This window comes from Anomaloglossus baeobatrachus, chromosome 1 (genome assembly GCF_048569485.1).
Source record: "Anomaloglossus baeobatrachus isolate aAnoBae1 chromosome 1, aAnoBae1.hap1, whole genome shotgun sequence".
In the NCBI taxonomy this organism is placed as follows: domain Eukaryota; kingdom Metazoa; phylum Chordata; class Amphibia; order Anura; family Aromobatidae; genus Anomaloglossus; species Anomaloglossus baeobatrachus.
In genome coordinates this window covers 654,419,750-654,431,859 of record NC_134353.1, presented here as the reverse complement: position 1 = coordinate 654,431,859, position 12,110 = coordinate 654,419,750, and the positions used below count along the sequence as shown (strand labels likewise).

The 12,110-nt window shown below is 51.2% G+C and overlaps 1 protein-coding gene across 1 annotated transcript in view; it reads right to left on the bottom strand.

Moving 5' to 3' along the window:
• Positions 1 to 11,749, bottom strand: part of P2RX2 (purinergic receptor P2X 2) — a 122,011-nt gene extending 110,262 nt beyond the window's left edge. Inside the window, exons 1-2 of the mRNA XM_075341490.1 lie at positions 11,458 to 11,749; positions 11,147 to 11,297 (exon numbers count right to left, since the gene is read on the bottom strand). Coding sequence (XP_075197605.1) covers positions 11,147 to 11,297; positions 11,458 to 11,600 — 294 coding nt within the window. The 5' untranslated portion in view covers positions 11,601 to 11,749. The remainder of the gene's footprint in view (positions 1 to 11,146; positions 11,298 to 11,457) is intronic.
• Between the last annotated feature and the right edge of the window lie 361 nt (positions 11,750 to 12,110).

The following is a 12,110-nucleotide window of genomic DNA, read 5'->3' as shown; positions in this document are numbered from 1 at the left end:
CCGCCTGTCTGTGCGGGCGCCCCCCTGCCGCCTGTCTGTGAAGGCGACCGGCCACCTCACTGTGTGGGCGACCGGCCGCCTCACTGTGGCTCCCTGCGTGTCCATGCTGGAGGCCCGCCGGCTGCCTGCGTGTCCATGCTGGAGGCCCGCCGGCTGCCTGCGTGTCCATGCTGGAGGCCCGCCGGCTGCCTGCGTGTCCATGCTGGAGGCCCGCCGGCTGCCTGCGTGTCCATGCTGAATGGGTGTGGATGGGGAGTGGATATGGGCGTGACTGTGAAATGGGTGTGGTTAGGGGGCGTGGCCTAAAAATTTGCCGCGGCGTGCTACGCGCGCCGCAAACTTTGTCCTTCTTTTCCTTCTTAAAAGTTGGGAGGTATGCCTTACCCCAAGTGTCTGTGTATGTGGAGGGGGGGCCCAGGTCTAAACTTTGCACCAGGGCCCATCCAACTCTAGTTACGCCACTGGTAACAATTATAGAAGATACAATACTTAAAGCAAAAATAAAGACAACCCTACTCGTAAGAGCTTACAATCTACACTGGGGTGCACTGGGGGTTACACAAGGTTCAAGTGCTTATTTACAACGATGGTCCAGCTATCTCCAAAAAATGGGGGGATAAAGGCTGCATGAACCAGTCATCCGCCAGTCTTTGTAATGCTTTGGGTACAGTTGAGTTTGAGGGTGAATTAAAGGGAACCTGTCAGGTGCAATATGCACCCCGAACTACGAGATGTTTCTGGGTTGATATTGCTAATCCCTGCCTAAACGTCCCTGTATACACTAGAATAGATAAAGAGATCTTTAGAAAAAGTATTTCTAAAGATCTTTTATCTTATGCTAATGAGCGCGGGGACTAGTCCCAAGGGCGTTATATCACCCAACTAGTCCGTTCACAGGGGCATGCTAACAGCTATTCAGTGCAGCATCACCAGCGGTAATAGGCGTACCTATGTTTGCTGTGATCGCACTTCTGAATGCCCGGCACTTCCGGTCATGCGCAGTAGACCTCTCTGAAGCCGGGACGCATACACCTGGCTTAATGCTGAACAAGTGTAAACAAGGCAAAAAAAGCAGCCACACATATGAAACAATTCCTATGGTTCAGAAATAGAAAACTATCTATTATAGTATAGTATGAAACTAGGACTTATTTTTGTATTAGGGCTTATTTTCGACTAAAAAAAAAATAATCACTTCTCCGTGTCCAGAGCTCCAGAAGATGCTGTGCACTATAAGCTCACAACATTAATGTCGTGATGATGTGCAGCAACCTCTGAGTCCTGGACGCAGCCATAATTCCTGACCTATAGTGAAGAGGCTGGAAGATGTAGTGCGCCCAACAAAGGAAAGAAGAGGACCACATGGCAGGCTGTGAGCAGCGGGGAAGACAGAGTGGTCAACAGTGAGATATTAGTTTTTTTCCCCAGCCATGATCTGACTTACATACATATCCGGCTTACAAACAAAGCTACAGAATGTATCTGCCTCGTAACCTGGCGACTACCTGAAAATACCCGGTTTGTTCTCATGGAGCAAGCCTTTAATTAATCTAAACTCACAACATAGTGTGGCGGTAGTATGAGCCCCCCATATTATATGGTGCTACCACCTTTTTCTCTTACTCATTTTCCTCTTATCGTTGCTTATTTAGCGTATTATCCCTATGGCTACAATTGTCATTTTTGTAGTGGTCTTTTGGGTGATCTGGTTGTGAGAAGGATATTACTATCACCCTCCCCTCTCTATTTGAGTTACACACCTTTTTGACAATTTTCTATTTCTGAACCATAGGACGTGTTTCATATGTGCGGCTGCTTTTTTGCCTTGTTAACTTCCTTAAGGGCATTTGTGGCGCCCCTGACCTGGTCAGGCACCACTGAGTACTGCACCCATGCTGGGGACAGTACAATACAGGTAATCCAGAAGGCTGACCGAGGTGTGACTACACAGGCGCATAGTGATCAGGTCTCACACATGTACCTTTGAGAGGACCCCTGGGGATCCCAGGAGGGGGCAAAGCCTTCACCTCCACTGGAATAGTGGAGGGGGCAAAAAGCCTCCATCTCCACTCAAGGGGTGTGGAAAGAGAGCCTGGTTGCTAGGTGGCGTAGGCAAGAACAGGAGAGGAGGAGCAGTGAGCCGGTTCAGTGCAGAGTCCAGGGAGCTCGGAGAAGAGCAGACCCCTACCCCTGGGGCTGTTGCAGTCTGACAGCGTCCGCGCAGTGGCTACCGACGGGGGAGAACGGTCACCTAGGAGTGCTACCCGAAACCCATCTCCAGCTAAAGAGAGAGCACAGAGTGGGAAGTAAGGAGACTGCTAGGGAGTACCAGGCCCAAACGGGCGGCAGATCCCGGAGCGGGGATAGATCCACCTTTCCTTGCTAAACCTGCCGGTGTGGGGCCCTCAAAGCCCACACCACAACACCCAAAAGCCGCAGCCACGTAGCCACAGTTAGGGCCCATAGTTCACAGGAGGCAAGCAGCTGGAGTGATCTGGTCCAGGCGACAAGCAAACGGCAACTGAAGGGGAGAGAGGCTTCAGCAACTTCCCTGGGTGACCCCCATAGGGACTAAAAGTCGGGGTTACCCCAAACCACTAAGGGCTAAGGAAGGCGAGTCGGTAGTCACCATCATAAGTCAGCCTGAAGGATACCTGGTTCCAGCCTGGTTCATCCCAGCTACGCCCGGGTTACTCACCCTGCCATCTGAAGTGAGTAAAACCCCTGAAAGACATCCTGCTTGTGTGGAGTTATTCTGCGCCTTGTGGTTCTACACACCTACACCGGGCCCTGGGGCTTGCCTCACTCTCAGGAGGCTATCCCAACTGACTGCACACACCATCAGCCCCAGGCGACCCTCAACCTGCAGTGGCGGTCCCCGCTGACCGCAATACTGAGAGTGGCGTCACGACGAATAGAGGATTTCCTACCGGTGACAAGATCCAGACTGACAGCGGAGTCCCTGAAGGTAATGCACCGATACAGCGTCCCCGGGGCTCGACATCTGGCGTCACGAACAGGATAAGGACTAGACCTGTTCAGACAGGTGACCATGTGCCTGGGCGGTCCGCTTGAAAAATTGGAAGCGCCGCCATATTGCCACCATGAAAAGCGCGCCGAAAAACAACAGCAGCCCGCGCTGGGAGAAGTTACCGCCCACGAAGAGGTGCGGCTACCCAGAGATCCCCTGCAGAGTCCTGACCTCGCTTGTGAAGAGAGCGGAAGCGTCCAGAGACGGCGGAACGGAAAAGAAGCCAGCAGCTTGTTGTTAGAGAAAATGGCGTCTGAATGCAGAGACCCAGAGCCAGGCTCCGCTGCCTGGTGGTGTCGGGAGCTCGCCGAGTTCTCTGCGATCAACTGGAGGCCAGGGTCGGAAGGCTGATCAGAGAGGGACGTGCGGAGTTCCTGGGAATGACCGCGGCGGTTCAGGCCTATGAAGAGAGAGCTGCGCGCCGAGTGCCAGACCGGGCGGTGACGACTCAGACCCCGATGCTGCCACCGATGGGTGAGTCCAGTGATGCCCCTGCCCGCGCGAGTGCCCCGACCCTTGCTGCCACGTCCGCGGTCCCTGAAGAGGCGTCCGGCGCGGCGACGCTGAAGCAGGCCGCAGCCACGCCAGGTGCAGCCCGCCAAGCCCAGGCCGCCGCAGCGATGCCCTGCTCGGCCCACCAAGACCCGGTCCCTGCAGCAACGCCCAGCCCGGCCCGCAAAGATCCGGCTGCCGCCGCGACCCTAATCCACGCCGCAGGTGTGACGCTGACCCAGGCCGCCGCCATGCTAGGCCCGGCCCGCCAAGCCCAGACCGCGGCAGCAACGCCCAGTCCGTCCCGCCAAGAACCGGCTACGGTAGCGATGCCCGCTAAGGCTCCGGCTACGACAGAAACGCCAATCCAGGCCGCCGCCATGCCAGGCGCGGCCCGCCAAGACCAGGCCGCCGCCATGCCAGGCGCGGCCCGCCAAGACCAGGCCGCCGCCATGCCAGGCGCGGCCCGCCAAGACCAGGCCGCCGCCATATCGGGCGCGGCCCGCCAAGAAAAGACAGACGTACCATTGTTTACCCCGGCCTGCAAGGCCAGAGCAGACACCGCTCCCCAGTCCAAGGAAGTCCCTGCAAGGAAATCCCTGGTAGGTGAGGACCCCGCATACTGGCAGCTGAAGGCTGACCTGGAGGCCAAGTTCCCACAGGAGATGGTGGACCGGTACATGCTCCCTCCGCATACCCCCAAGACGACTCCTGCAGCAATCATGCCAAAGAGTCCCCCGCCTGGGCCTGCTGATGAAAATCCATCCCCAGCACTGCCACCAAAGGAGTGCTCAGAAGAACTAAGGGGGAGGGGAGGCCAGGAAGCTGAGGAGCTGACTCAGGAGCCACCAGCAGTGGATCCATGCCCAGAGCCGGAGATGTTGCCATATTCCCGCTGGGATGAGGAAGACCTAACACCGTCTGCTGAAGAAGATCTACCCAAAAGCCTCACCTGGGAGCTTGTAAGCTGTACCTCGCAGAATCCAGTCCGCAAGACACGGCGCCGTAGCAGAACCCAGTCTTTCCCTGCACCGCAGTCTCCAGAGCAGAGAGATGAAATAACGGCCAGAGACCTAGAGGAGAAACGGTTCCTGAGAAGAGCCAAAGCCCAGGTCAGAGGACCCCTTTGTCGAGGTGTAGTAGAAGATTTCAGCCTAAAATCAGGATACGGCTTTATAGTTGCACCTGGTATGAAAGAAGGCATTTTTGTCAATAGAAGAGACGTGAGAGCTCATTTGCCCAGAGGACATCCTGGAAGAAACCTAAGGATGGGAGACACAGTGCAGTTTACCATGCATCAAGGAGAAAGAGGCTGGTATGCCCTAGATGTAACACCATGTCCTAAAGAAAAAGAAACAGACACAGAAGAAGAAAGAGGTCAAGAAAGCAACAGGTGCCGCAGCCCTACAGGCCCAAGCCCTGGTGAGGAGGAATCTGCATAAAGTAAAGTACACCAAGTTACTGTTTGACCAGTTTGAAGTTTTGCAACGTTTTCAAGTTTAAGCAATGTGCCCACATAAACTAATGTGAGAAATGAACCTTAAGGCTATGAACTGGCTATAGCCACAAACTCTCGCAGTGTAAATAGTTACACCAGAGGGCACCACCACCACCAGAGCCAGCCTGTTTAGGGGCTTGGCTCGTCTGCAACCAGGGAGCACGTCCGTATATAGGGCCTTGGCTCACCTGCAACCAGAGAGCATGCCTGTTTATGGGGCCTGGCTCTCCACCACAAAGAGGGTACCTGGTCAGCACCAACTGTGGAGGCCGCCTCTACATCCTGCCAGAAGAGGCTGAAGGCGCGGCTCCACCAGGCCAGGTATGCCCTGAAGACCACCAGACCATGAAAGCCGCCTCTACATCCTGCCAGAAGTGGCTGAAGGCGCGGCCAACGTGAGAGGGTTTTGGGTGGGTTAACGGACTTGTGGGTGGAGGGTGGTGATGTATGGTACCTGGTGCTTTTAAAAATGTTTTACCATGTTTTAATGTTTTATGCATTTTAAAATGTTGTCTTGCAGCCCGAGGACGTGCTGGTGATAACTAAGGGGGAATGTGGCGCCCCTGACCTGGTCAGGCACCACTGAGTACTGCACCCATGCTGGGGACAGTACAATACAGGTAATCCAGAAGGCTGACCGAGGTGTGACTACACAGGCGCATAGTGATCAGGTCTCACACATGTACCTTTGAGAGGACCCCTGGGGATCCCAGGAGGGGGCAAAGCCTTCACCTCCACTGGAATAGTGGAGGGGGCCAAAAGCCTCCATCTCCACTCAAGGGGTGTGGAAAGAGAGCCTGGTTGCTAGGTGGCGTAGGCAAGAACAGGAGAGGAGGAGCAGTGAGCCGGTTCAGTGCAGAGTCCAGGGAGCTCGGAGAAGAGCAGACCCCTACCCCTGGGGCTGTTGCAGTCTGACAGCGTCCGCGCAGTGGCTACCGACGGGGGAGAACGGTCACCTAGGAGTGCTACCCGAAACCCATCTCCAGCTAAAGAGAGAGCACAGAGTGGGAAGTAAGGAGACTGCTAGGGAGTACCAGGCCCAAACGGGCGGCAGATCCCGGAGCGGGGATAGATCCACCTTTCCTTGCTAAACCTGCCGGTGTGGGGCCCTCAAAGCCCACACCACAACACCCAAAAGCCGCAGCCACGTAGCCACAGTTAGGGCCCATAGTTCACAGGAGGCAAGCAGCTGGAGTGATCTGGTCCAGGCGACAAGCAAACGGCAACTGAAGGGGAGAGAGGCTTCAGCAACTTCCCTGGGTGACCCCCATAGGGACTAAAAGTCGGGGGTTACCCCAAACCACTAAGGGCTAAGGAAGGCGAGTCGGTAGTCACCATCATAAGTCAGCCTGAAGGATACCTGGTTCCAGCCTGGTTCATCCCAGCTACGCCCGGGTTACTCACCCTGCCATCTGAAGTGAGTAAAACCCCTGAAAGACATCCTGCTTGTGTGGAGTTATTCTGCGCCTTGTGGTTCTACACACCTACACCGGGCCCTGGGGCTTGCCTCACTCTCAGGAGGCTATCCCAACTGACTGCACACACCATCAGCCCCAGGCGACCCTCAACCTGCAGTGGCGGTCCCCACTGACCGCAATACTGAGAGTGGCGTCACGACGAATAGAGGATTTCCTACCGGTGACAAGATCCAGACTGACAGCGGAGTCCCTGAAGGTAATGCACCGATACAGCGTCCCCGGGGCTCGACACATTATCTCACTCATATGTTTTCCTAACCTTTGATATTGTTAATGCAGTGAATAGGTTGGGAGTGGGGTAGTTGTTTTAGGCCACACTCATGAACATACCTTTTCTCTGCTTTGTTTATAAATTGTGCTTGTATTAAGCTAATTATTCCCTTGACTTCCTTTGGGAGTTGTATGACCGCTGAATGACAGTTTATTGACAGACAACTGCTGTTTGGATTTCTTCCTCTGGTCGTTTTCTCCTATGTGAATTCTCTTAGGCCTAAAACACACTTCCGCAAAAAAAACGTACGTGTCTCACGGTCTGTTTTTCGGGTCCGTGTTCCGTTTTTTAGGGGCGTTTCTCCGGTACGTATGGCATCCGTGTGATGGCGTATGCGAGCCGTGTGTGCGTGTGGAATGTCCGTATTGACATAAAATACGTACGTGTGCTGTCCGTGTGCTGTCCGTTTTTAAAGGCCCGCATTCTTACCCAATTAACGTTGTTAATCATTCATCATGAGATCCTGGTGTTTTTGTTTTTGTTTGCCATCAATTGACCTGATAGATTGGTAACAAGTGTTTCAGATTTTGTGATTAAAAACGGACACGGACGATACGTGCTGAACACGGACATACTCCGTGTGCGGTCCGTGCAGGCACGGACCCATAGACTAAAGCGGGTCCGTGCCTGCGTGCTGCCGGCCAAAAACGGACATGCCGTCCGTGTAGAAAAGCGCACACACGTACTTACCACACAGACACACGTTCCGTGTGATTTTACGTGTGTGTGCCATCTACCATTAAATAACATGGGTCTCCGTGTCTCCGTGTCTCCGGTACGTGCAAATACGTACAGCACACGTACAAAAAAAACGGATGTGTGTTGCGGGTCTTAGGCTGCTTTCACACATCAGTTTTTTGGCATCAGGCACGATCCAGCGAAAAAACTGAAGCGACAGATCCGGCAAAAAAATGGATCGGTTGCATCCGTTTTTTCCATCAGTTCCTTCAGTTTTTTGACGGATCCGTTGTGATACTGAGTATGCTCAGTTAAGAAAAAACGGATCCGGCGGCCGTATCCAGTTTTTGCCGCATTACGCCGGATAGGGCATCCATAGGCTTTCATTATAAAACACGCCATACGGCGCCGGATCCGGCGCAATACGGTTTTTCGCCGGAGACAAAAACATTCCCTCAGCGTTCCATCCGGCCGCCGGACAAACAAAAGCCGGATGGAACGCAAGGCCATCCGGCACAATCCGGCGCTAATAGAAGTCTATGGGGCTAAAAACAGATCCGGCGGCAACAGTTGCCGGATCCGTTTTTTCAGGTTTTTGCCGGATTGTGCCTGATGGCAAAACACTGATGTGTGAAAGCAGCCTTAGTGGGACATTGAGTGTGGTGACAGTCTCTTGATTGTTTGTCTTGTTTGTGTGCTTGTTATCTTTTAATTAAAAGAATAAATAAAGGTTATATTTAAATCATTTTTGGCACGCACATACAAGTATTGCCCTGCTATTTCTGATAGTTCACACAGGTTGCCAAACACTGTATGTAACACAGAACAATCATTAATACAATTGTTCTGACCTGGGCAAATTTCAGCCCACGGCCCTTTGGCTGTTCTGGTGTAGCCCACGGAATGGGAAAGACAAAAGACTTTATGCAGTGCTGTCAAGCACCATGCAGCCGACTGGTGTCTCATTTTCACTAATCGCTGCCTCTCCAGAATGCAGATACTGGTGGATACAATGAGAGAACAGGAAGCCGTCGTCAGTGTCTAAGGGGTACTTTGCACACTGCGACATCGCTAGCCGATGCTAGCAATGCCGAGCGCGATAGTACCCGCCCCCGTCGCAGATGCGATATCTTGTGATAGCTGCCATAGCGAACATTATCGGTACGGCAGCTTCACACGCACTTACCTTCCCTGCGACGTCGCTCTGGCCGGCAACCCGCCTCCTTCCTAAGGGGGCGGGTCGTGCGGCGTCACAGCGACGTCACATGGCAGGCGGCCAATAGAAGCGGAGGGGTGGAGATGAGCGGAACGTAAACATCCCGTCCACCTATTTCCTTCCGCATTGCCTATGGCCGCAGGTAAGGAGATGTTCCTCGCTCCTGCAGCTTCACAAACATCGTATCTCCTATTGGTGCGACATTATGTAAATGTCCGATACTACACAGATCACCGATTTACGACGCTTTTGCGATCATTTATCGGCGCATCTAGACTTTACACGTTCCGACGTCGTTACCGGCGCCGGATGTGCGTCACTTTCGATTTGAACCCGACGATATCGCAGTAGCGATGTCGCAACGTGCAAACTACCCCTAAGGGTACCCTAAGGGGTACTTGGCACGTTGCGACATCGCTACTGCGATATCGTCGGGGTGAAATCGAAAGTGACGCACATCCGGCGCCGGTAACGACGTCGCAACGTGTAAAGCCTAGGAGAGAACATGAACGAGCGTGAAACAGTCAAAAATCGGTGATCTGTATCACGTCGTTAGTTTTCATAATGTCGGTGCGTCCGCAGGTACGATGTTGTTTGTCGTTCCTGCAGCTCCACACATCACTGTGTGTGAAGCTGCAGGACCGTCAAACATCTCCTTACCTGCGCCCGCCGTCCACCGGCAATGCGGAAGGGAGAAGGTGGGTGAGATGTTTACATCCCGCTCATCTCCGCCCCTCCGCTTCTATTGGCCGCCTGCCATGTGACGTCGCTGTGACGCCGCACAACCCGCCCCCTTAGGAAGGAGGCGGGTCGCCGGCCAGAGTGACGTCGCAGGGAAGGTAAGTGCGTCTGAAGCTGCTGTAGCGATAATGTTCGCTATGGCAGCTATCACAAGATATCGCATGTGCGACGGGGGCGGGTACTATCACGCTCGGCATCACTACCATCGGCTAGCGATGTCGCAGCGTGCAAAGTACCCCTTAGAGCGCAGAAAGCATGATGGTGTCATTATATAGTGCCAGCAGTGCCTCAGCAGTGCATCATTCTGTAGGAGTCAGGAACATAATACTCTGCAAGGGGGCTGTGTGAGGACATCATTCTGATTGGGTGGCAGTATTGTGACAAAATACTGTGTAAGGGGGCTATGCAGGGAGACCACTCTGTATGGTCGCTGTGTGGGGATTAAATACTGTGTAAGAGAGCTATTTGGCGGACATGATACTGTGTAAGGGGGCTGTGTGGAGGACATCTTTCTGTATGGGGTTGTGTTGAGACATAATACTGTGTAAGGGGGCTGTGTGGGGGACATAATACTATGTAAGGGGGTTGTGTGGGGGACATAATACTATGCAAGGGGGTTGTGTGGGGGCATAAGTCTGCATGAAGGGCTGTATGGTGACATAATACAATGTAGAGAGGAAATGTGGGTATATCATTCTATGTGGGGACATAATACTATATGAGGAGACTGTGGGGCATATTCTAGTGGAAGCTGTTGATCAAAATACAAGGGCTGAATAACAGATTAACTGCCTTATATAAACTTTATAAAAAGCAGTAAATTATATGATTTTTATTAGCTACTTCAGGTGAGAGTAAATGCTACAATAAGCCCTAACGTAACATGTATTAGCAATAATAACCAGTCAACAGACTAAATTCTGCTCAGTATTGAGTTATAAAAATTAATATAAAACAATAATAATGATCAGAATGAAGTTCGGCCAGTTGGTTTGGCGCTCTGCAATAGCCACAGTAGCTTATGTGGCCCCTTAGGAAAATTATATACTGTATGTTGTGTACAGCTGGAGATGTGCTACCAACAATGAAAAGTTTTATGCCAGAACAAACAACGGCACTTTTACTCAAACTGATACTTATATTAATATAATAATATTATACTTTTAAGCATTACAATTGGGAATAATTGATCTTAGATATTCGTTCATTGATCAACACATATCAACTAACCTGAATATTTCAAAACTTTTTCATCATGCTTTGCCTACAGCAATTCTCCATTCATGGATTACTACAGGTATCATCTTTGTTACATAGTCATTATATCACTCGCCTGTTCCTAGTACAATCGTTCCTCACTGACATTTGCTAAGTGGATAATATAAGGTGTCTTCATTTCTCTACTCGTGTGTGATATAGAATTTCTCATCTGATCACCCACTAAACACCTTTTCTGCATGAAATTAAATAGAGTAATTGGGTGAGTTCACATACGGCAGGTATGTTGTAAAACTTCCTGCAAAGGAATATCAATCTGAATGGGAATGGGGTTATTATGGCGGCAAGCACATGAATTTCTGAAGGTTAATAGCAAAAATGCATGCAGTAGATCTGCCACCTGTAAATATACCCTTATTATAGAAGGTCTTTCTATGATGAAACATCCTAGACTTCATCTTAACGCATGTAGTATACTGTATTTACCTATACAATTTCTCATTACTTCCCAACCACAGCTCACCTCTGGGGGCTTCACATACTCGGCAACATCCCAGATCCTCTTAGTTCCTCTGGGAGCTTTAGACATAGAGACTCCTTTGACTTTAGTGATGACTGCGCTCTCTGGACCAGTCTCCCGAGCCTGATATCCCTTCTGTATCCCAAACACATACCTATCAAAGAAAAAGAAATCATCAAATACATCAGGATGAGGAAATGCCGACAGTAGAGAAATGTTGTAATATATAGACACTAAATATCTACTGGTTACACCAACTAACATCATTTTCATGAATGTCTGCTGTTTGTGTCCTCTCTTGGATGGGCACTCACCAAATAAAGTACACAATGATCAAAAGCTGTAGTAGTCTGTAGATGGTTCCAAGATGACGATTCTTGACCACAATCACTTTGGGGGTCTCGTACTCCCATAATTGCCCGATCCATGATAGGGAGATGGTTCGGCACCCAGTCATCAGCCAATGTCCTGTCCACGGGCACAAACTGGCACGTGGTCCCAATACTCCTGTATCTTGACTTTAATGGTAGAATCCGTAAAATACAGGGAAAAAGAAAATACAGCATCCAGGTCCGCAAGGCTGAAGTTTATGCATTGTCTTCTCGCTTCTTCGAATGTCTGTAAATTAGTGCTGATCTAGTGAGGGGAGGGTAAAGTCACAGAGAAGAGGGGGGGGGGGGGGGGATCAATTGGATTAGTAAATTTTATGCATTGGTTCCCTCTAGTGGTCCATTTAGAGAATACATTCTCTTTCTAGACTACATATTTCAGTGGTCCCCAATCTTTCCTACATAAAGGAGAGCTACATTCAGCTCCGAGAGAGGGTCAGGAGAGCTACATTCAGCTCCGAGAGAAGGTCATGAGGCACATACATAGCCCCCTGACATCCAGATTCTGCTACCATGCTCCACTCCCACTGTAGTGACATCCAGAGTCCCCGTTACCAGTATAGTAACAGACAAAACTT